Source organism: Pseudophryne corroboree, chromosome 3 (genome assembly GCF_028390025.1).
Source record: "Pseudophryne corroboree isolate aPseCor3 chromosome 3, aPseCor3.hap2, whole genome shotgun sequence".
NCBI classification, from domain to species: Eukaryota; Metazoa; Chordata; class Amphibia; order Anura; family Myobatrachidae; genus Pseudophryne; species Pseudophryne corroboree.
Window position 1 is genome coordinate 10796465 of NC_086446.1, and position 24880 is coordinate 10821344.

At 47.5% G+C, this 24880-nt stretch overlaps 1 protein-coding gene across 1 annotated transcript in view; it reads left to right on the plus strand.

Annotated features, from left to right (window-relative positions):
• LOC135056941 (uncharacterized) overlaps nt 1-23856 on the plus strand; it is a 205817-nt gene extending 181961 nt beyond the window's left edge. The window contains 4 exon segments of the mRNA XM_063962723.1: nt 1218-1290; nt 1409-1506; nt 1656-2679; nt 21392-23856. Coding sequence (XP_063818793.1) covers nt 1218-1290; nt 1409-1506; nt 1656-2679; nt 21392-23121 — 2925 coding nt within the window. The 3' untranslated portion in view covers nt 23122-23856.
• Nucleotides 23857-24880: the final 1024 nt, after the last annotated feature.

The window sequence follows — 24880 nt, forward strand, 5'->3', positions numbered from 1 at the left end:
TCCAGTGAGTGTGTGTCACCCAGCATCCATCCCCGTGTGTCAGGAGGACTGAGTAGGACCCAGACCCTCATCACGGTGCCTCCACCTCACTCACTGATACATGAGAGACACAATGACTAGAAGATCCTGGATCTCACCAACAAGATCATTCAGCAGCTGACTAGAGAGGTGACTGCTGGGAATGGGGCATTATACAGTAACACGAGGGAACATGTCTGGGGGATGACTGGAGAGGTGACTGCTGGGAATAGGGCATTATACAGTAACACCGGGGGATGTGTCTGGGTGATGACTGGAGAGGTGACTGCTGGGAATGGGACATTATACAGTAACACCGGGGGATGTGTCTGGGTGATGACTGGAGAGGTGACTGCTGGGAATGGGACATTATAAAGTAACACCAGGGGACGTGTCTGGGTGATGACTGGAGAGGTGACTGCTGGGAATGGGGCATTATACAATAACACGGGGGACGTGTCTGGGTGATGACTGGAGAGGTGACTGCTGGGAATGGGGCATTATACAGTATCACCAGGGGCGTGTCTGGATGATGACTGGAGAGGTGACTGCTGGGAATGGGGCATTATACAGTAACACCAGGGGACGTGTCTGGGTGATGACTGGAGAGGTGACTGCTGGGAATGGGGCATTATACAGTAACACCAGGGGATGTGTCTGAGTGGTGACTGGAGAGGTGACTGCTGGGAATGGGACATTATACAGTAACACCAGGGGACGTGTCTGGGTGATGACTGGAGAGGTGACTGCTGGGAATGGGGCATTATACAGTAACACCGGGGTGTGTGTCTGGGTGATGACTGGAGAGGTGACTGCTGGGAATGGGACATTATAAAGTAACACCAGGGGACGTGTCTGGGTGATGACTGGAGAGGTGACTGCTGGGAATGGGGCATTATACAATAACACCGGGGGACGTGTCTGGGTGATGACTGGAGAGGTGACTGCTGGGAATGGGGCATTATACAGTATCACCAGGGGCGTGTCTGGATGATGACTGGAGAGGTGACTGCTGGGAATGGGACATTATACAGTAACACCAGGGGACGTGTCTGTGTGATGACTGGAGAAGTGACTGCTGGGAATGGGGCATTATACAGCAACACCGGGGGATGTGTCTGGGTGATGACTGTATCACTGTGTGTCAGGTTCCTATAAGGTGTCAGGATGTCACTGTCTATTTTTCCATGCAGGAGGGGGAGTATATAGAGGAACACAGGGATCTGTACAAGGACGTGATGATAGAGAATCACCGGCCCCTCACACCACTGGGTAAGAGGAGACTGTCATGTATTGTACAGGGGAGAGCAGGTATGGGGGCCCCTATATACACACATCATCTGATAATCACATATATACACTGTACTCAGTCACTGTGTGTCTCCTACAGATGGGCCCAGTAACAGAGATACCCCAGAGAGATGTCCCCGTCCTCTGTATTCCCAGGATTGTACAGAGGAGAATCAAAGGATCCCACAGGAGGATCAGGTAGGTGTGATTTAGGGTCTCCCCAATATACCAAAGTGACTGTCACTATATGATCTGTAGAGAAGCTGTGGTGTCTTATACACTGATATTATACTGTTTACTCTTAATATAATCTGCTATTACCAAAGTGTCATTTTATTGTTATTTAGGGTGAAGACCTTTTTGATGTGAAGGCAGAAGTTCTAGAGGGAGAAGAAGAGACGTATGTGACTGTTATGAAGGCAGAAGATATAGAGGGAAAAGAAGAGACGTATGTGACTGATATGAAGGCAGAAGATATAGAGGGAGAAGAAGAGACGTATGTGACTGATATGAAGGCAGAAGATATAGAGGGAGAAGAAGAGACGTATGTGACTGATATGAAGGCAGAAGATATAGAGGGAGAAGAAGAGACGTATGTAACTGATATGAAGGCAGAACATATAGAGGGAGAAGAAGAGATGTATGTGACTGATATAAAGGCAGAAGATACAGAGGGAGAAGAAGAGACGTATGTGACTGATATGAAGGCAGAAGATATAGAGGGAGAGGAAGAGACGTATGTGACTTATATGAAGGCAAAAGATACAGAGGGAGAAGAAGAGACGTATGTGACTGATTTGAAGACAGAACATATAGAGGGAGAAGAAGAGACGTATGTGACTGATATGAAGGAGGAAGATACAGAGGGAGAAGAAGAGACGTATGTGACTGATATGAAGGCAGAAGATATAGAGGGAGAAGAAGAGACGTATGTGACTGATATGAAGGCAGAAGATATAGAGGAAGAAGAAGAGACGTATGTGGCTGATATGAAGGCAGAAGATATAGAGGGAGAAAAAGAGACTTATGTGACTGATATGAAGGCAGAAGATATAGAGGGAGAAGAAGAGACGTATGTGACTGATATGAAGGCAGAAGATATAGAGGGAGAAGAAGAGACGTATGTGACTGACATGAAGGCAGAAGATATAGAGGGAGAAGAAGAGACTTATGTGACTGATATGAAGGCAGAAGATATAGAGGAAGAAGAAGAGACGTATGTGGCTGATATGAAGGCAGAAGATATAGAGGGAGAAAAAGAGACTTATGTGACTGATATGAAGGCAGAAGATATAGAGGGAGAAGAAGAGACGTATGTGAGGGGTGATCAGCTGTGTAAGGAGGAGGAAATCCCTACAGACATCAGCACAGGTGCGTAATAAAACACATCACAGAGAAGAGTCACATATTCTCCTTGCTCAGTCACTACAATAATATCTTATCCTACACCCTCCTCTGCCATTATTAACTAATTGGGAAATGTATCTGCCCATTGGGGAAGTCAGGAGTCATCAGCCCCTTTTAAAGTCCTGCTCTCCCCCTCACATCATGTCACTGTGTGTTACCAGCCCAGAGATCTGACCAGTCTCCTCCCCACACTCTCTGGTGTATCTCATACATCAGGAGATATAAGGTCCTATTATACTCCTGCTCTCCCCCTCACATCATGTCACTGTGTGTTACTAGCCCAGAGATCTGACCAGTCTCCTTCCCACACTCTCTGGTGTATCTCATACATCAGGAGCCATCAGCCCCTATTATACTCCTGCTCTCCCCCTCACATCATGTCACTGTGTGTTACCAGCCCAGAGATCTGACCAGTCTCCTCCCCACACTCTCTGGTGTATCTCATACATCAGGAGATATCAGGCCCTATTATACTCCTGCTCTCCCCCTCACATCATGTCACTGTGTGTTACCAGCCCAGAGATCTGACCAGTCTCCTCCCCACACTCTCTGGTGTATCTCATACAGCAGGAGCCATCAGCCCCTATTATACTCCTGCTCTCCCCCTCACATCATGTCACTGTGTGTTACCAGCCCAGAGATCTGACCAGTCTCCTCCCCACACTCTCTGGTGTATCTCATACATCAGGAGATATCAGGCCCTATTATACTCCTGCTCTCCCCCACACATCATGTCACTGTGTATTTGTATAGTGCTTAATGCTCCAATAAAAGGACTATTTATATAACTATAGGCAATCTCTCTGGGATGGATAAGACTGAAGTTGTGCTTCTGATGACAATTATGTCCACCAGAAGGGTTGCAGAATTACAGGTGCTATGGAGCAAGGAATCCTTTCTAAATATCTCTGAGAAAGAACCAATACAGCTTTCTGAAATAGCCTCTACATGTCATATTGACCTTTTATATTGTTTTACCCACAACCGGTGGCTGGTAAGGAGAATCCCTTCACTGAGTTGTGTGAGAGTGATCATTGTGTAATTATGAAGGACACATAGTCTGAGATGTACAGAATGTTATCTGTGGTTCCAGCAGGCCCTCAGCCTATTCCCCTAGTTGGATCAGAGAAGTTGTCCTACAGGCATACGAGAAATGTGGCCAAGAAATATAAGAGTCCACTCTGCTTGAGAAGCGGTAATATTTTGGACCAAAGGGCAAGGTAACAGGGTGGACATCTATCCATTCCTTCTCTAGGGTGTGGTAGGTTATGTTGACATGAGACTGGCAGGGTTTAAATATCTACATGGTTAGCATGTCATCATTCACCATGTCTACATGTATGACATGTCAACATAACGTCCGTGGTGGCCCTTACCTGGTCTTAATGGCAGCAGCATCTCTAGTGTCGTCTTCCGGGTCCCGGCATCCATTTTGCATTTAGTGCTATCGCTGCTGCTAATTATTTCTCTTACATCCATAGGGGACGCTGTGGTAGATGGATACAGTGGGGTATAGACGGGGTCCACGGAGCCGGTGTACTTTTAAATTTTAAAGTGTTTGACTGTCTCCTCCCCTCTATTCCCCCTAGCCAGTTTAGAAAAAAGTGCCCTCAGAGACAGTCACTCTCTGGAGGGCTTCAGAGTTTTTCATTATTATTTTTTATTTCTGTATGTTTAACAATCTACAACAGGCTAACAGCTTGCCACTGTTAGCCTGCTGCATGGGAGCTACCGGGGGGGATCAGGTCCCACCTTAATTGGTCTGCGCCCGGGTCCCCGGCTGCTGGGACAACAGTCCCGGGGTGCCTCACACGCAGCCGGCTGAGGGTGAGCGCTGGATCCCCCACAGCCCGCCGCCACCAGCTAGCGGCTGAAGACAGCGGTGGTAAGTAGAACTCGGGTACCCGACTAGCGAGGATCCCTAGGAGGCGGCAAAATTACCTCGGGAACAGCTCTAAATGGAGCACTTTGTAGCTCCCTCCTCAGAAGCTCCGGCTCCCCTCCGACGACAAAGGTCAGAGCGGAGACCGGAGATCGGCATTAAAATGTGGCTGACTAGTGCTCCAGAGCTGAGCATTTACGGGAGGTTAATTACTGCCTCACACTGTAGAGGGGGCCATATCGCTGAGGGAGGGAGTTCCTACAGCACAATCTGCTACTATCTTCTAAAATGGCCGCAGCCAAGACAGAGGGACATTAAGAAAGGCTTAGGGGTATATTCAATAGTTGTCCGAAACTGCCGTCATGTCGGAAAGACTGTAGTTTCCAACAGGTTTAGGTCAGAAGCGGTTTTGACCTATTCAGTACGGCCTAATTTTTTCCGAGAAGTCGGGAAATCCGACTTGTCGGAATGCATGCGGATTGCTGGCTTTAGCCACCGATCCACGTGCATTGTCGGAAGCACGGCCAAACCCGGCAGGTTTTAGCCATGTTTCCGACAAATGTCAATCCGACTTTAAAAAAAAGTCGGATTGTCGGGAACGGGCCAAACCTGTCGAGTTTGGCCGAGGCATTCCTCTACTTCGGCAGGAAACACTGGCTCGCACTCCTCCTTACTCAGTTGCTGGGGAGCCGCTACTTCCTTCGGGATCCTCTCCATGGAGAACCACTTCATCTGCTGCCTCCGCCTCTTCACTCAGCAGGCGTCCATCATCTCAGCAGCAGCGCCTCTCACTCCGCCCCTGACCAGCGGCACCAACAGCGGCCCTACTTACTGGCCCCTGTCACCAGGTATGCCCGGATCCGACTTGAATTGAATATACTCCTTAGCCTCTATATGAGTGCCACATAGAAAATAAAGTATTGATTTAACTTGTACAGTATATACTCTAAATAAAAAGATCAGGAGTTTTAGGCCTACTGAGACGAATTATAATTTCTGATATTACAACGGACTATGAGACTAAAATCAGAGGAGTCGGGTGAGGATATGCCGACACTGGAATAGGGCGAGCTTACCCAGGAGTCGGATGAGGTGTGTCCACAGGAAGAATCCAAACCTGTGTCACAGTGGATAGAAGTACTTCTCAGAACGGATAAGGTACATTTTAAGAGATTTAGGATTCTGCTTCGGGTCCGGCTTCTTCTGTTGGAGAAGAGGTAGAAGTCCTCAGTGACATTCCTGCAGCACAGGAAACATACACTAATTGACACAATCCGTATAAGAAGTTCAGACACCCAAGAGGCTGAAATATTATACAAGAATCAGCTGTGCATTTCTGCAAAGCTTCCAGGAATTTTTTGGCCATGGCTGTTTTTTGACATGTAGAGCACTATGGCCGTCAGTGACTGACCAGTACGGAATCCAAGTGAAGTGTCAAGGGTCTGCTTATGATGGGTTGACCCTCTTTGGAAAAATGAAGGGAGGTGACTTATCTTCCTCCTGCGGCCCCTCCCCCGGTGCGTTATTACACGTGGCCTTCCTCTGGAACCTTAAAATCCACAAGATTAGAGGTTGTGCTAGAGGAACCTCAACCACTAATAGAGCAGCCAGGGGTTGTGGTCATTCAGCAACAACCACTGCCTAGCAGGAATCTAAGCCTACCACTAAGACTTTCGCAGGGCAGTCTACACCCTCCTCTCAGGGATCCCAGAGTAGTAGCACATCTCAGGGACTTCTGTCACGTGTGGGTACAGACGTGTCGGAACACCTAGGTTAGAAGTCTCAATTCTCGTGGAATGTGATTTATTTGGGTTCCTCCACATCATCAGTGGACTCTACTCAAGCTTACAGGTGGTCCCAAAGTCGGGCGGCTCAGTTGGATCTTCTTTAATGGGATTCCCTAAATCCTTACCTGACGGTTTCAGGTTCAACATGAAAGCTATGCGAGCAATGATTGCTGGATGGAAGCGAGTGAGTTCCTAGTACCTTTAGTTAAAAGGGATACATACCTTTACATTCCGATCTGACACATCAGGCGTACTATGTTTTGCTCTACGGGACTCTCACTATCAATTTCAGATTATGCCATTCGGACTGTTGTCACCTCAGTGAGCATTCAAAAAGGGGATGGCAACAATATTGAGAGGAATTATATTGCTCCTTACAGGGACGATCTACTCATAAAATCCCATTCCAGGGATGGCAAAATGCATACAGCATGGCTGGATCCTCAATTTTCAGAGTTACACCTGGAACCTATTTAGAGATTCCAGTTTCTAGGCATGATCCTACAGACAGTTGAACATCGAGTGTTGCTGCTTTGGACAGAGTACTTGCAACCCCACTGGGTGCATTTACGCATCGGTCTACTAGGCAAGATGGTGGCCTTATTCAAGAAAATTCATTATGGCTAATTCCACTTCAGTACATTCCTATTGGATCTCTTATCCAGGTGGATGGGATCTCATCTGTGCACTCACAGGACGACTCTGTTATGATTCCCGTACTCCAGACCAGAGGAGATCTAATGGCAGAGGTCTGAGTACTGGGAAGATTTGCTGGTTGTGGGAGCAGGAGAGCCTAGTAACCCCTGGCGCCCTAACTCCGTTGTCTCGCCCGTGTTATCAGAAATCCCCTGCGAGACTATGGTTGCTTGAGCCCATGGCAGCCGCGTTCGAAGGGCGGATTATGTCTGCCCAACCCCGATGCCCCCTCAGGTCTTAATGGGAGACAAAGGGAAATCCGAGACAGGGTGATAACAAGGGGCCCTCTGACTAAGCAACCAGGCCAGGGGTTACAAGCTAACTAACTTAAACCAAGGTATGTGCGGACTAGCCGCCAGGGAAAAGGACAACCAAAGATCCACTGATCCGTTACTCCTATCCAGCACCGCTGGATACCAGAGTGGATCTGTGGGAGCGGAATCCTCCGCAAAAGCTCCAGAACACAAATAAACTAAATAATAAACAGTAAGCGGACAAGCCGCAACACACGGCTGCGCCGCGACTCACGAACACCACAGGATGTTAAAGGTGCTCGGTCAGACTCCAGGAATAGATGACAAATATCCGAGTACAGGACCACTGAGGACAGGAACAACCGGATAGAGCAGGACTGGAAACTCTCTGCAACTGACAAAGGCAAACAGGAAGCTATCACCGGCGTCTGTGAGAAGTCCAAAGGGTGCTTATAAGTGTGAGCTCCCCAAGCAGGAGCCAGACTGGGTCATCACAATTAATGCCGTGCAGCTTGCATGCTGCACGGCCAGCACACCATGATACAATCAGCACATCATGATACAATTAGAACAGACCCAGCAACGGGGAACGCGGCCCGAACGTGGCGTCCCCGTTGCTAGGGTCAGAGCGGCTCCGTGCGCCCGGCGTCTAGCGTTGCCAGGGAGCCGGCGGCTGTACGCGCACGGCGTCCCTGGTTGCTAGGCGCCGGGCCGCACCGACGAGCGGACCCCGGCGCCTAACAGTACCCCCCCCTTGAGGAGGGGTCAAGGAACCCCTAAAGCCAGGTTTCTGAGGAAATTCTCGAAAAAATGCCCTTTTGAGCCTCGGGGCATGAAGATCCTCATCCAGGACCCAAGACCTTTCCTCTGGCCCATAACCTCTCCAATGTACCAAAAAATAAAGCCGACCCCGGGACAACTTGGAATCGAGAACCTTCTCCACCAAGAACTCCTGCTGACCCTGTACATTTATAGGTGATCTCCCCTGAGATATTTTACGAGGAAATCTACTGGACGAAACATATGGTTTCAGCAATGAGCAATGGAAGGTATTTCCGATCCGTAAAGTTTTTGGTAAACGTAACCGGAAAGCAACTGGATTGACTTTTTTGATAATGTGAAATGGTCCAATAAATTTAGGACCCAATCTGGCTGAGGTTTGTCGAAGTTTAATGTTGCGAGTCGACAACCACACCTTATCTCCTACTTTAAAAGTGCACGGCCGCCGGAGCCTGTCAGAAAATCTTTTTTCCCGGAATGCCGCTTTCCTGAGAGCCAGGTGCACTTTTCTCCAAATAAGTTTAAGATGAGAGGTCAGGGCCAGTGAGGAGACAGAGGAATGTTGAAAAAATGAATTAGCTCTGGGGTGAAAACCAAAAACTGCAAAAAATGGAGACACATTGGTGGAAGAATGACAGGCATTATTATAAGCAAACTCCGCCAATGGAAGAAACTCCGACCAGTCATTTTGGAGTTTGGCCGAGTACAAACGCAAATATTGTTTTAGAGATTGATTAACTCGCTCAGTCTGCCCATTGGATTGGGGATGATAGCCGGACGTTAAAGATAACTTCATCTTTAATGAAGCACAAAAAGACTTCCAAAATTGTGCAATGAATTGTGGACCCCGATCAGAAACAATATCAGTGGGTAAGCCATGGAGTCTGAAAACATGGCGGAGGAACAAGACTGCCAATCCCTGGGCAGATGGCAATCGGGGAAGAGCAATGAAATGGGCCATTTTGCTAAAACGGTCCACTACCACCCATATGACTCGGCATCCGGCTGACAGAGGGAGGTCCACCACAAAATCCATGGAGATATGCGACCATGGCCTAAGAGGAACATTCAAGGGCATAAGTTGACCGATGGGTAAAGAACGGGGAACTTTATGCTGTGCACAGACCTGACACGAAAAAACAAACTCTTTAATGTCTTTGGAAAGACCAGGCCACCATACTGAGCGGGAGACTAATTCCAAAGTCTTAGCGATTCCCGGATGCCCGGCAACTTTGCTATCATGAAACTCCGTCAAAACAGTTGCTCTCAAAAACTCAGGGACAAAAAGACGACCAGCAGGAGTATTTCCAGGAGCTTGATGTTGAAGCAGCTTTAACTGGGTAAATACATCCTGTGTGAGGCCTGCCCGAATGGTTGAGGACGGCAGTATGGGAGTAACAGGACTGTTGTCTTGAACTGGAAGAAAACTGCGTGACAGGGCATCTGCCTTAGTATTCTTGGAACCTGGCCTGAAGGTGATAATGAATTTGAAACGAGTAAAAAATAAAGCCCAACGAGCCTGCCGGGCATTCAGTCGCTTAGCTGATTCAATGTATTGAAGATTTTTGTGATCAGTCAAAACTGAAATAGTATGAGTCGCTCCTTCAAGCCAATGTCTCCACTCCTCGAAAGCCCATTTAATAGCCAGCAATTCCCGGTTACCAACATCGTAGTTGGATTCTGCAGATGAGAATTTCCTGGACATAAAGGCACAAGGATGTAATTCAAGGGAATCCGGATCCTTCTGAGATAGGATAGCCCCCACTCCAACCTCCGAGGCATCAACCTCAACAATGAAAGGCAATTCTGGGTTGGGATGTCTGAGGACAGGGGCTGAGACAAAGGCTTGTTTCAAGGCCTGAAAAGATAACTCAGCTTCACGTGACCAATTGGTAGGATCTGCTCCCTTCTTAGTTAGTGCCACAATGGGAGCAACTAGGTCAGAGAAAGAGTGAATAAATCTTCTATAGTAGTTCGCAAACCCTAAAAAGCGCTGAATTGCTTTTAAGTTGGTGGGTTGCGCCCAACTAAGGATGGCTTGGAGCTTCTTTGGTTCCATACAGAATCCCCGAGGGGAAATAATGTACCCTAAAAAGGATACCTCCGTAACATGAAATTCACACTTCTCCAGCTTGGCATACAGGTGATTTTCACGTAATTTTTTTAGAACTTGACGCACCTGGGTAACATGTTGTTCTACAGAATCAGAATATATCAAAATATCGTCTAAGTAGACTACAACGAACCTTCCAAGAAATTCACGGAGCACATCGTTAATGAGATCCTGGAAGACTGCCGGAGCGTTAGACAGGCCAAATGGCATGACCAGATACTCATAGTGGCCTGACTGAGTACTGAATGCCGTTTTCCACTCATCCCCTGACTTGATTCTGATGAGGTTATATGCTCCTCTCAGGTCAATCTTAGAAAAAATCACAGCCGAACGTAGCTGATCAAAGAGGACAGAGATCAGCGGCAGAGGGTAAGTATTCTTTACTGAGATTTTATTCAAAGCTCTAAAATCAATGCAGGGTCTGAGAGAACCATCCTTCTTCTCTACGAAGAAGAAACCTGCACTTAAAGGGGATTTGGATGGCCTGATAAATCCTTTCCCAAGGCTTTCTTTCACATACTCATTCATGGCCACAGTTTCAGGACCAGACAATGCATATAACCTTCCTTTAGGCAACGTGGCACCAGGAATTAGCTCAATGGCACAATCATAAGGCCTATGGGGAGGCAGAATATCCGCATTGCCCTTGGAAAATACATCAACAAAATCCTGGTATTCCACAGGAATGGGTGCGGGAACGGCGGCAGCTACTCGGATAGGAAGCGTAATACATTCTTTATTACAGATGGTACCCCATTGTAAGATCTCCCCCGACTGCCAATCAATGATGGGATTATGAAAGGCCAGCCAAGGGTGACCCAGAACCACAGGAACTGCTGGACAATGGGTAAGGGAAAACTCAATCTTTTCAGAATGTAGAGCTCCTACCGAAAGTAAAACAGGAGGTGTACAGAGAGAAATAACCCCATTGGACAAGGGACTCCCAACTAAACCATGCATGGTGACACACCTACCCAAGGTTAACTGAGGAATACCTAAGGCCTTGGCCCATGTTAAATCCATAAAGTTCCCTGCAGCTCCACTGTCCACAAAAGCAGAGACCGAGGAACAGAGGCTGCCAAAGGAAACTTTAGCAGGAACTAACAGTGAATTATTTGAGGAGATAAGCTGCAGACCAAAGTGAACCCCCTCACAACTCACTTGGTCGGGAAGTTTCCCGACTTGTTCGGACAACTACGGGCAAAATGTCCCTTACCTCCACAGTATAAACAAAGACCAGAATTTTGCCTCCTGGTTCTTTCTTCAGGAGACAATTTGGAGAGACCTATCTGCATAGGCTCCTCCATGTCCACAGGGATGGAAAAAACACAAGGAGTAGACCCGACAGACGCTCCTTTTTCAGCCCTCCGCTCTCTGAGACGACGATCTATCTTAATAGAGAGCTCCATGAGTTTATCGAGAGTCTCAGGAGCGGGATACTGAAGGAGACTGTCTTTAATAGATTCAGATAAGCCGAGGCGAAACTGACTGCGCAGGGCTGGGTCATTCCATCCACAGTCGTTCGACCAACGGCGAAACTCCGTACAATAAATCTCTGCGGGATTCCTACCCTGTCTGAGAGCACGCAACTGACTCTCAGCGGACGCCTCTCTATCAGGGTCGTCATACAGTAGCCCTAACGATTTTAAAAAGGCGTCTACAGACAATAAGGCTGGATCGTCTGTCTTTAAACCAAAAGCCCAGGTCTGAGGATCCCCCTGAAGCAGAGAAATAATAATTCCAACCCGCTGAGCCTCCGTACCTGAGGAGACTGGTCTTAAACGAAAATAAAGTTTACAAGACTCTTTAAAATTAAAAAACTGTTTTCTATCCCCAGAAAAACGGTCAGGCAGATGCATCTTTGGTTCAGGAATGACCCTCGGGGAAGTCCGTAACAGATCTTCCTGTGACCTCACCCGGAGGGACAGATCCTGAACCATCTGAGTAAGTTCTTGAATCTGACTAACTAGAAGCTGGCCAGGATTTGGCCCAACACCGGTGGGATTCATGAGGCCGACAAAAATCTCCCAACTGAATAAGTAAAAAAAAATCAACTCCTGTTAATTTTAATTTTTTTTTTTGTCTGGCCGGTGATAATGTTATGATTCCCGTACTCCAGACCAGAGGAGATCTAATGGCAGAGGTCTGAGTACTGGGAAGATTTGCTGGTTGTGGGAGCAGGAGAGCCTAGTAACCCCTGGCGCCCTAACTCCGTTGTCTCGCCCGTGTTATCAGAAATCCCCTGCGAGACTATGGTTGCTTGAGCCCATGGCAGCCGCGTTCGAAGGGCGGATTATGTCTGCCCAACCCCGATGCCCCCTCAGGTCTTAATGGGAGACAAAGGGAAATCCGAGACAGGGTGATAACAAGGGGCCCTCTGACTAAGCAACCAGGCCAGGGGTTACAAGCTAACTAACTTAAACCAAGGTATGTGCGGACTAGCCGCCAGGGAAAAGGACAACCAAAGATCCACTGATCCGTTACTCCTATCCAGCACCGCTGGATACCAGAGTGGATCTGTGGGAGCGGAATCCTCCGCAAAAGCTCCAGAACACAAATAAACTAAATAATAAACAGTAAGCGGACAAGCCGCAACACACGGCTGCGCCGCGACTCACGAACACCACAGGATGTTAAAGGTGCTCGGTCAGACTCCAGGAATAGATGACAAATATCCGAGTACAGGACCACTGAGGACAGGAACAACCGGATAGAGCAGGACTGGAAACTCTCTGCAACTGACAAAGGCAAACAGGAAGCTATCACCGGCGTCTGTGAGAAGTCCAAAGGGTGCTTATAAGTGTGAGCTCCCCAATCAGGAGCCAGACTGGGTCATCACAATTAATGCCGTGCAGCTTGCATGCTGCACGGCCAGCACACCATGATACAATCAGCACATCATGATACAATTAGAACAGACCCAGCAACGGGGAACGCGGCCCGAACGTGGCGTCCCCGTTGCTAGGGTCAGAGCGGCTCCGTGCGCCCGGCGTCTAGCGTTGCCAGGGAGCCGGCGGCTGTACGCGCACGGCGTCCCTGGTTGCTAGGCGCCGGGCCGCACCGACGAGCGGACCCCGGCGCCTAACAGACTCGGCTATTCCCTCAGTCGCGAATGTCTCTCCTGCGGTGGTTACAGATACCTCACCTACTGGCAGCCGCTCCTTAGGAACATGGAACCAGGTGCTCCTGAATATGGATGCGTGTATCCATGGTTGGGGGGCAGAAACCATAGGCTCAAGGGCGTTGGTCTTAGACCTAGAACTTTCTATCCCAACACAGTTGAGAGTGGTCTACAATGCCTTGCATCAAGCGTTCCCTCTCCTAAGGGGGTCAGGTAATACAGGTACAGTCCGATAATGCCACTGCTGTGGTGAACATATACCGTCTGGGAGTTACATGGAGTACAAAGGATGATGAGTGAAGTATCTAAAATTCTGCAATGGTCAGAAAGGTATGTCTCGACCATATTGGCCATCTTCATACCAGGAGTGGAATAATAATAGATGGAAGTCCCAAGCAGACAGGATCTACATCCTGGACAATGGGCTCTACATCCCCAGGTGTTCCTGCTTCTGATCTCCTGGTGGGGGGGTGACCCAAGATGGATCTCATGGCGTCTTGGCACAACAAAGAGGCTTCAACGATATTACTCTAGGACCAGAGATCCCGGGACAGTATCAATGGATGCACTGATGGTTCCTTGGCTGTTGCACAGGGCATACTTATTCCACCATTCCCACTACTTCCGCTACTCCTCAAGCAGATAAGACGAGAAGAGGTGATGGTGATCTTTGTGACTCCGGATTGGCCACACAGGCCGTAGTATGCAGAATTTCTCTCTCTTCTCATAGACGACCAATATCCTTGGCATATGCGAGATGACCTACTTCTGCAAGGTTCCTTGGTTATCCAAACGTTCGGAGGCTACGTTTAACGGCTAGGCTGTTCAGAAGGAGTTGCTGAAGTACAGAGGTATTCCAGATGTGGTATTCCCTACTATGCTGCGGGCAAGGAAGAATAGTAACTTTACAGCATTACTACAGGATTTGGAAGGCCTGTATTACCTGGTGCGGAAGAAGTAAGGTTGCCGCAGTTGTCCATTTAGGTCATTTCCTATGTTTTCTCCAACCAGGCCTGGAGGTGTGCTTGCGCTTGGGATCGTCGATGGTACATGTCTCCACCTTATAAAACGTTTGCCTTCTATTCCGTAGATTCAGACGTTTTAGCAGGTGGAGTTACGACTGTAACCTCCTTTTGTGCCACCTACGGCACCTTGGGATTTAAAACTTGGTTGTGTAGTTCCTCCAATCTCCCTTGTTTGATCCTTTGGAAACTAAGGACTTAAAATATTTCTCCTTGAAGGGGGTGTTTCTCCTGGTCCCGGCTTCAGCTACTGAACTAGGGACCTTTATCTTTTCATCCCCCGGCTCTGATTTTATAAAAAAAAATAAGATTTTACTCACCGGTAAATCTATTTCTCGTAGTCCGTAGTGGATGCTGGGGACTCCGTAAGGACCATGGGGAATAGACGGGCTCCGCAGGAGACTGGGCACTCTAAGAAAGATTTAGTACTACTGGTGTGCACTGGCTCCTCCCTCTATGCCCCTCCTCCAGACCTCAGTTAAGGAAAATGTGCCCGGAAGAGCTGACATTACAAGGAAAGGATTTTGGAACCCAGGGTAAGACTCATACCAGCCACACCAATCACACCGTATAACTTGTGATAAACTTACCCAGTTAACAGTATGAACAAACAACAGAGCATCAACCAATGGATGCCAACATAACATAACATAACCCTTTATTAAGCAATAACTATATACACGTATTGCAGAAAGTCCGCACTTGGGACGGGCGCCCAGCATCCTCTACGGACTACGAGAAAAAGATTTACCGGTGAGTAAAATCTTATTTTCTCTAACGTCCTAGTGGATGCTGGGGACTCCGTAAGGACCATGGGGATTATACCAAAGCTCCCAAACGGGCGGAAGAGTGCGGATGACTCTGCAGCACCGAATGGGCAAACACAAGGTCCTCCTCGGCCAGGGTATCAAACTTGTAGAATTTTGCAAAGGTGTTTGAACCCGACCAAGTAGCAGCTCGGCAAAGCTGTAATGCCGAGTCCCCTCGTGCAGCCGCCCAAGAAGAGTCCAGCTTCCTTGTGGAATGGGCTTTCACTGATTTTGGATGCGGCAATCCAGCCGCAGAATGAGCCTGCTGAATCGTGTTACCGATCCAGCGAGCAATAGTTTGCTTCGAAGCAGGAGCACCCAGCTTGTTGGATGCATACAGGATAAACAGCGAGTCAGTCTTCCTGACTCCAGCCGTTCTGGTTACCTAAATCTTCAAAGCCCGGACTACGTCAAACAGCTTGGAATCCTCCAAGTCACAAGTAGCCGCAGGCACCACAATAGGTTGGTTCAAATGAAAAGATGACACCACCTTTGGCAGAAATTGCGGACGAGCCCGCAATTCTGCCCTGTCCATATGGAAAACCAGATAGGGGCTTTTACATGACAAAGCCGCCAATTCTGACACACGCCTAGCCGAAGCTAAGGCCAACAGCATGACCACTTTCCACGTGAGATACTTTAGCTCCACAGTCTTAAGTGGCTCAAACCAGTGGGATTTCAGGAAACCCAACACCACGTTAAGATCCCAAGGTGCCACCGGTGGCACAAAAGGGGGCTGAATATGCAGCACTCCCTTAACAAACGTCTGAACCTCAGGCAGTGAAGCCAGTTCTTTTTGAAGGAAAATGGATAGGGCCGAAATCTGGACCTTTATGGACCCTAATTTTAGGCCCATAGTCACTCCTGACTGTAGGAAGTGCCGGAATCGACCCATCTGGAATTCCTCTGTAGGGGCCTTCCTGGCCTCACACCAAGCAACATATTTTCGCCATATACGGTGATAATGCTTTGCTGTCACGTCCTTCCTAGCCTTTATCAGCGTAGGAATAACTTCATCCGGAATGCCTTTTTCCGCTAGGATCCGGCGTTCAACCGCCATGCCGTCAAACGCAGCCGCGGTAAGTCTTGAAACAGACAGGGCCCTTGTTGCAACAGGTCCTGTCTGATAGGCAGAGGCCATGGGTCCTCTGTGAGCATTTCTTGCAGTTCCGGGTACCAAGTCCTTCTTGGCCAATCCGGAACAATGAGTATTCTTCTCACTCCTCTTTTTCTTACAATTCTCAGCACCTTTGGTATGAGAGGAAGAGGAGGAAACACATAGACCGCCTGGAACACCCACGGTGTTACTAGTGCGTCCACAGCTATTGCCTGAGGGTCCCTTGACCTGGCGCAATACCTTTTTAGCTTTTTGTTGAGGCGGGACGCCATCATGTCCACCTGTGGCAGTTCCCATCGATTTGCAATCTGCGTGAAGACTTCCTGATGAAGTCCCCACTCTCCCGGGTGGAGGTCGTGCCTGCTGAGGAAGTCTGCTTCCCAGTTGTCCACTCCCGGAATGAACACTGCTGACAGTGCGCTTACTTGATTCTCCGCCCAGCGAAGAATTCTGGTGGCTTCTACCATCGCCACCCTGCTCCTTGTGCTGCCTTGGCGGTTTACATGAGCCACTGCGGTCTGACTGGATCAGAACCAGTTGGTCGCGAAGCAGGGTCTCCGCTTGATTTAGGGCGTTGTATATGGCCCTTAGTTCCAGGATATTGATGTGAAGGCAAGTCTCCTGCCTTGACCACAGCCCTTGGAAGTTTCTTCCCTGTGTGACTGCCCCCCACCCTCGGAGGCTTGCATCCGTGGTCACCAGGACCCAGTCCTGAATGCCGAATCTGTGACCTTCGAGAAGGTGAGCACTCTGCAGTCACCACAGGAGAGACACCCTGGCTCTGGGGGATAGGGTGATTAACCGATGCATCCGAAGATGTGATCCGGACCACTTGTCCAGTAAGTCCCATTGGAAGGTCCTCCTATGGAACCTGCCGAAGGGAATGGCCTCGAATGATGCCACCCTCCTTCCCAGGACTCGAGTGCAGTGATGCACTGACACCTGTTTTGGTTTTAATAGATTCCTGACCAATGTCACGAGCTTCTGAGCTCTCTCTATCGGGAGATAAACCCTTTTCTGGTCTGTGCCTAGGATCATGCCTAGGAGAGGCAGATGAGCTGTAAGAACCAACTGCGACTTTGGATATATAGAATCCAGCCGTGTTGCCATTTCACTTCCAGAGAAAGAGATACGCTGTTCAGCAACTGCTCTCTTGATCTCGCTTTTATGAGGAGATCGTCCAAGTACGTGATAATAGTGACACCTTGCTTCCGCAGGAGCACCATCGTTTCCGCCATTACCTTGGTGAATATTCTCAAGGCCGTGGAGAGACCAAACGGCAACGTCTGAAATTGGTAATGACCATCCCATACCGCAATTTTGAGGTACGCCTGATGAGGTGGATAAATGGGGACATGAAGGTATGCATCCTTTATGTCCCGAGTCACCATAAAATCTCCCCCTTTCAGGCTTGCAATAACCGCTCTTAGCGATTCCATCTTGAACTTGAACCCTTTCAGGTATATGTTCAGGGATTTTAAATTCAATATGGGTCCGACCGAACCGTCTGGTTTCGGGACTACAACATGGTCGAATAATAACCCCCTCCTTGTTGAAGGAGGCGAACCTTGACCACCACCTGTTGAAGATACAATTTATGAATTGCAGTTAACACTGTTTCCCTCTCGTGGAGGGAAGCCGGCAGGGCCGTCGGTGAGGGGGCATCTTCTCAAAGTCCAGCTTGTATCCCTGAGACACAATATCTATTGCCCAGGGATCTAACAGGGAGTGAACCCACTTGTGGCTGAACTGACGAAGGCGTGCCCCCACCGGGCCTAGCTCCGCCTTGCGGTGGATTTTTGTAGAGGCCGGGGAGGACTTCTGTTCCTGGGAACTAGCTGTGTTGTGCAGCTTCTTTCCTGTGCCCCCGCCTCTGGCAAGAAAGGACGCACCTCGGACTTTCTTGTTTCTTTATTCGAAAGGCTGCATTTGATAATGTCGTGCTTTCCTAGGCTGTGCAGGAATATAAGGCAAAATATCAGAATTACCAGCTATAGTAGACCAGGTCCGAGAACCCTTCTCCACACAATCCTCAGCCTTCCACATGCCTCTTAAGTCGGCATCCTCTGTCCATTGCATATTCTACAGGACACATCAAGCAGAAATCGACATAGCTTTGACTCTAGGACCCAGTATACTCATGTCTCTTTGGGCATGTTTTATATATATATATATATATATATATATATATACATCTATCACTTAAGACAGCATCTTTAATATATATAATCTCTATATATACATATATATATATATATATCTATATGCATACTAGGGTCTCAATCTCTGCTGATAAGGTACTGGTCCACGCTGCCACAGCGCTATAAACCCATGCCGACACAATCGCCGGTCTGAGTAGTATACTAGAATGTGCACGCTATCTGCAGGATCCCTGAGAATAGCTAGTGCTACCTTCTGTGCAAACAGGACACCCTAGGGGAAGATTCCCAACACATCCTGGCCCTAGTGGGGAAAGGATACTGCCTGAGAATTTTTTGTGGGAAGCTGCAGTCTCTTGTCTGGAGATTCCCGCTCTTTTTCCTCATGAGAGGAGGGAAATTTACCTCAGCTTTCTTCCCCTTAACATGTGTACCCTTGTGTCAGGGACAAATGAGTCATCAGTGATATGCAAATCATCTTTTATTACAATAATCATATATTGAATGCCTTTCAGCCATCTTGGCTGTAACTTTGCATTATCGTAGTCGACACTGGAGTCAAACTCCGTGTCGATATCAGTGTTTATTATTTTGGATAGTGAGCATTGTGAGACTCTGAAGGTCTTTGTGACGCAGGGACAGACATGGGTAGATTTCCTGTCTGTTCTCTAGTCTTTTGTGCAATAAATTCACCTCAGCACTTACACATATCCAAACAGGTGTCGGCGTTGTCGACGGAGACACCCTCTCACACACATATTTGCTCTATCTCCTCCTTAGGGGAGCCTTTTACCTCAGACATGTCGACACACACGTACCGACACACCACACACACAGGGGATGCTCTATTTGAAGACCGTTCCCCCACAAGGCCCTTTGGAGAGAGAGAGAGAGAGAGAGTATGCCAGCACACACCCCAGCGCTATATGACCCAGGAATCACACAGTAACTTAGTGTTAACCCAGTAGCTGCTGTATATATTGTTTTTACGCCAAATTTATGTGCCCCCCCTCTCTTTTTCACCCTCTCTATCGCGCAGGGGAGAGCCTGGGGAGCTTCCTCTCAGCGGAGCTGTGGAGAGAAAATGGCGCTGGTGAGTGCTGAGGAAGAAGGCCCCGCCCGCCTCAGCGCCGGGCTTCTCCCGCGATTTTGTGTAAAATTAATGGCGGGGGCTCATGCATATAACAGTGTCCAACTGTATATATGCTGCTTTTGCCAGGAGGTACTTAATTGCTGCCCAGGGCGCCCCCCCTGCGCCCTGCACCCTACAGTGACCGAAGTGTGTGGGTTAGTGTGGGAGCAATGGCGCACAGCTGCAGTGCTGTGTGCTACCTCATGTGAAGACAGGAGTCTTCTGCCGCCGATTTCGATGTCTTCTTGCTTCTGCCGGCTTCTGGCTCTGCGAGGGGGACGGCGGCTCCGGGAACGGACGACCAAGGTTAAGATCCTGTGTTCGAACCCTCTGGAGCTAATGGTGTCCAGTAGCCTAAGAAGCGCAACCTAGCCGCAGTTAGTAGGTTTGCTTCTCTCCCCTCAGTCCCTCGTAGCAGAGAGTCTGTTGCCAGCAGAAGCTCTCTGAAAATAAAAAACCTAACTAAAATACTTTCTTATTAGCAAGCTCAGGAGAGCCCACTAAAAGCACCCAGCTCTGGCCGGGCACAGATTCTAACTGAGGTCTGGAGGAGGGGCATAGAGGGAGGAGCCAGTGCACACCAGTAGTACTAAATCTTTCTTAGAGTGCCCAGTCTCCTGCGGAGCCCGTCTATTCCCCATGGTCCTTACGGAGTCCCCAGCATCCACTAGGACGTTAGAGAAAAAACCCAGAATTCTTCCAGAAGGTGATTTCGACTTTTCATTGAAATCATCCTATTGTGGTACAGGTTTTGCAGGATGGTTCTCCTGTCCCGAGAGTTTTTGACGAGGTAAGGACCCTTCGTATTTCTGTTCAGCAAACGGCTAGTCTGTGCAAATCAGACTCAATTATTTTCTTGTAGGACACAAATAAATTGGCCTGATCTGCTTCCAAACAGGCTCTGACTCGTGGATCTAGTTTGCCATTTGACAGATTTAAGGGTCATCTTCTCACACATTGCATTTTTTTCTTTAAGGCACAGTTCACAATTTCGGTAGGCGCTTCCTGCCCGCCGGCCCGAGGGGTTACCTGCTTTGTACTTGTGTCAGGCTGTTACTTGGCCAGGTAAGCAAACCTTCATCAGGTTGATAGATTTCTATCTTTGCAGCTTTCGTAGCTCAGTTTGGATGATTTATTTACAGGGTCAACAGTACTCTCCAGCCCAGCTACCCCAGCGTCACCTATGGATGTAAGAAAAAATGGGATTTTGGTACTTACTGATAAATCCTTTTCTTGGAGTCCATAGGGGATGCTGGGTGCCTACCCTGTGCTGTTTCTTTTACCTATAAACCTATGTATTTGATGGTATATTGGTTGCTGTGACTGTTAGATATTTACAGTTCCACTGTTCGGGTTATACTCATTCTCTGTTCTGCCTTGGTTCTTCTCCTCCTCTCCAGCTATGTTCCTGTCTCTTCGGACACAGTTTTCTAGACTGGCTAGGGGGACGGGCCATAGAGGGGAGGGGCCAGTCACACTTTATCTATACCCCACTGTATGCAGCTAGCCCAGCGTCCCCTATAGACTCCAAGAAAAGGATTTATCAGTAAGTACCAAAATCCCGTTTTTTTCTTCTAAATTCCCCATGGTGTCCCAGGTTTACCAGCCATGTTTTTAGATGTTATATTGTTCAGAGCCAGCTTGTGAAGTTACTCAAAGACTTAGGATATAACAGGAGCCCTCTTATTATATACCGTTCATGACCTATCTCTACGTAACTTAGAAGAGAGATATCCTAGTGTAAGTTCTGCCGTGGTGTATGTAGTAGAATCACCCTTAATTATAATTTCCTGTTTTCTTGCAGGTGGTCGTACAATGAACATCGTGGAGGGACATTTTATTTTGTCTTCAGGTTTTCTAATAAAAGATGAAATCATCCCACAAGATTCTCCAAGAGAAAACCCCGTTATCGAGAATATAAATTCAGTACCTCACAGTGCAGATATATCACCTGAGCCACCTAATCCTGAGGAACGTTACCTTGATATCTCAGATATTGCTACAAATAGTACAGCTCATGGAGGCGAAATATTTTCCTGTTATGTGTGTGGTAAAGGGTTTATACACAAATCTGTCTTTGTTAGACATCTGAGATGTCACACAGGTGAGAAACCATTTCCATGTTCCGAGTGTGGGAAATGTTTTTCACACAAATCAGCTCTTGCTAGACATCACAGAAGTCACACAGGTGAGAAGCCATTTCCATGTTCTGAGTGTGGGAAATGTTTTTCACACAAATCAGCTCTTGCTAGACATCACAGAAGTCACACAGGTGAGAAGCCATTTCCCTGTTCTGAGTGTGGGAAATGTTTTTCATTTAAAAATGATCTTGTTAATCATCTGAGAACTCACACAGGTGAAAAGCCATTTCCATGTTCTGAATGTGGGAAATGTTTTACTGAAAAATCACATCTTGTTAAGCATCAGAGACTTCACACAGGTGAGAAACCATTTCCATGTTCTGAGTGTGGGAAATGTTTTATAGATAAATCAGCTCTTGCTAGACATCACAGATGTCACACAGGTGAGAAGCCATTTCCCTATTCTGAGTGTGGGAAATATTTTCCATTCAAAAATTATCTTATTAATCATCAGGGAAGTCACACAGGTGAAAAGCTATTTCCCTGTTCTGAATGTGGAAAATGTTTTACTGAGAAATCAAATCTTTTTACACATCAGAGAAATCACACAGGTGAGAAGCCATTTCCATGTTCTGAGTGTGGGAAATGTTTTAAAGTGAAGTCATGTCTTATTAATCATCTGAGAACTCATACAGGTGAGAAGCCATTTCCATGCTCTGAGTGTGGCAAATCGTTCAAACAGAAATCAGCTCTTGTTAAACATAAGAGAAGGCACACAGGTGAGAAACCTTTTCCATGTTCTGAGTGTGGGAAATGTTTCTTAGATAAATCAGCTCTTGTTAAACATCAGAGAAGTCACACAGGTGAGAAGCCATTTCCATGTTCTGAGTGTGGGAAATGTTTTACACAGAAATCCTTTCTTGTTATACATCAGAGAAGTCACACAGGTGAGAAGCCATTTTTATGCTCTGAGTGTGGGAAATGTTTCTTAGAGAAATCAAATCTTGTTAACCATCAGAGAAGTCACACAGGTGAGAAGCCATTTTCATGCTCTGATTGTGGGAAATGTTTTACATACAAATCCTATCTTGTTGTACATCAGAGAAGTCACACAGGTGAGAAGCCATTTTCATGCTCTGAGTGTGGGAAATGTTTCTTAGAGAAATCAAATCTTGTTAAACATCAGAGAAGTCACACAGGTGAGAGGCCATTTTCATGCTCTGATTGTGGGAAATGTTTTACACAGAAATCAAATCTTGTTATACATCAAAGAAGTCACACAGGTGAGAGGCCATTTCCATGCTCTGAGTGTGGGAAATGTTTCATAGGGAAATCAAGTCTAGTTAAACATCAGAGAAGTCACACAGGTGAGAAACCATTTCCATGCTCTGAGTGTGGGAAATGTTTCTTAGAGAAATCAAATCTTGTTAAACATCAGAAAACACACAGGTGAGAGACTGTTTACATGCTTTGAGTGTGGGAAATGTTTTACAAATAAATCATCTCATACATTAGAGAAATCACTCAGGAAAAACAATTTCTTAAACTGAGAGTCATGAAATGGGGTTGCAATAATATTTTAAATATTGTAACAACCATTGATACTTAATATATACACTACATAAACTAACTGAGGAAGCCGCTGATAGCTCGTGGAGAGGCGGGGAAAGGCATTTTAACTACTACAAACATTAATGATAACGCCGGATGGATGATTTATAAGCACCTTGGAGATCTTTAAGGATATTTAATTCTCCAGATATGGTTGCAAAATAGAATCTGCAAACAGTAGCCAGGAGCTCACAGCTACAGACCCTGAAGGAAGGATGAGGTAAACTTTTTGTATCAACACTTTATCATGACCATGATGAACTGTTTTTAAAGTATATGCATTAAGTGTTATTGTTCTATTAGCCTTGGCTGCAATAATAATTGCCAAATAAGAGGCTGGAGCTGTTTTAGCTGCATATTCAAAAGTATATAAAGAAATAATTAAAATTCCGGCAATAAATAATACTGTCTGCTGAAATAGGATTTAAAGTGGCCAATTGGGACTCATCAACAGCCTCTTTTTCTCTTACGTGTAGGCAAAAAAGGAAAAGTGTCACACTGCGCTATTATCCTAGCTATATGAAGCAAACAATTATTTCTCTAACGTCCTAGAGGATGCTGGGGACTCCGTAAGGACCATGGGGATAGACGGGCTCCGCAGGAGACATGGGCACTTTAAGAAAGAATTTAGTTCCTGGTGTGCACTGGCTCCTCCCTCTATGCCCCTCCTCCAGACCTCAGTTTGATACTGTGCCCAGAGGAGCTGGGTGCTTTTCAGTGAGCCCTCCTGAGTTTGCTGATAGAAAGTATTTTGTTAGGTTTTTTATTTTCAGGGAGCTCTGCTGGCAACAGACTCCCTGCATCGTGGGACTGAGGGGAGAGAAGCAGCCCTACTCTCTGAAGCTAGGTCCTGCTTCTTAGGCTACTGGACACCATTAGCTCCAGAGGGATCGGTACGCAGGATCTCGCCGTCCGTCCCAGAGCCGCGCCGCCGCCCCCTCGCAGAGCCGGAAGACAGAAGCCGGGTGAGTATGAGAAGCAAAGAAGACTTCACAGGCGGCAGAAGACTTCATGATCTTCACTAGAGGTAACGCACTGCAGCTGTGCGCCATCACTCCACACACCTCACATACTCCGGTCACTGTAAGGGTGCAGGGCGCAGGGGGGGCGCCCTGGGCAGCATTTGGGACCTCATATTGGCAAAAGACCACATATATACAGCTGGGCACTGTATATATGTATGAGCCCCCACCATAAATTACAATTTAAGCGGGACAGAAGCCCGCCGCCGAGGGGGCGGGGCTTCTCCCTCAGCACTCACCAGCGCCATTTTTTCTCCACAGCACCGCTGAGAGGAAGCTCCCCAGGCTCTCCCCTGCTGATACATGGTAGAAGAGGGTTGAAAAGAGAGGGGGGGCACATAATTAGGCGCAAAAAAGATATAAACAGCAGCTACTGGGTTAACATTAAGTTACTGTGTTATTCCTGGGATATATAGCGCTGGGGTGTGTGCTGGCATACTCTCTCTGTCTCTCCAAAGGGCCTCGTGGGGGAACTGTCTTCAGAAAGGACATTCCCTGTGTGTGTGGTGTGTCGGTACGCTTGTGTCGACATGTCTGATGAGGAAGGCTGTGTGGGAGAGGAGCGGGAGCAAATGAATG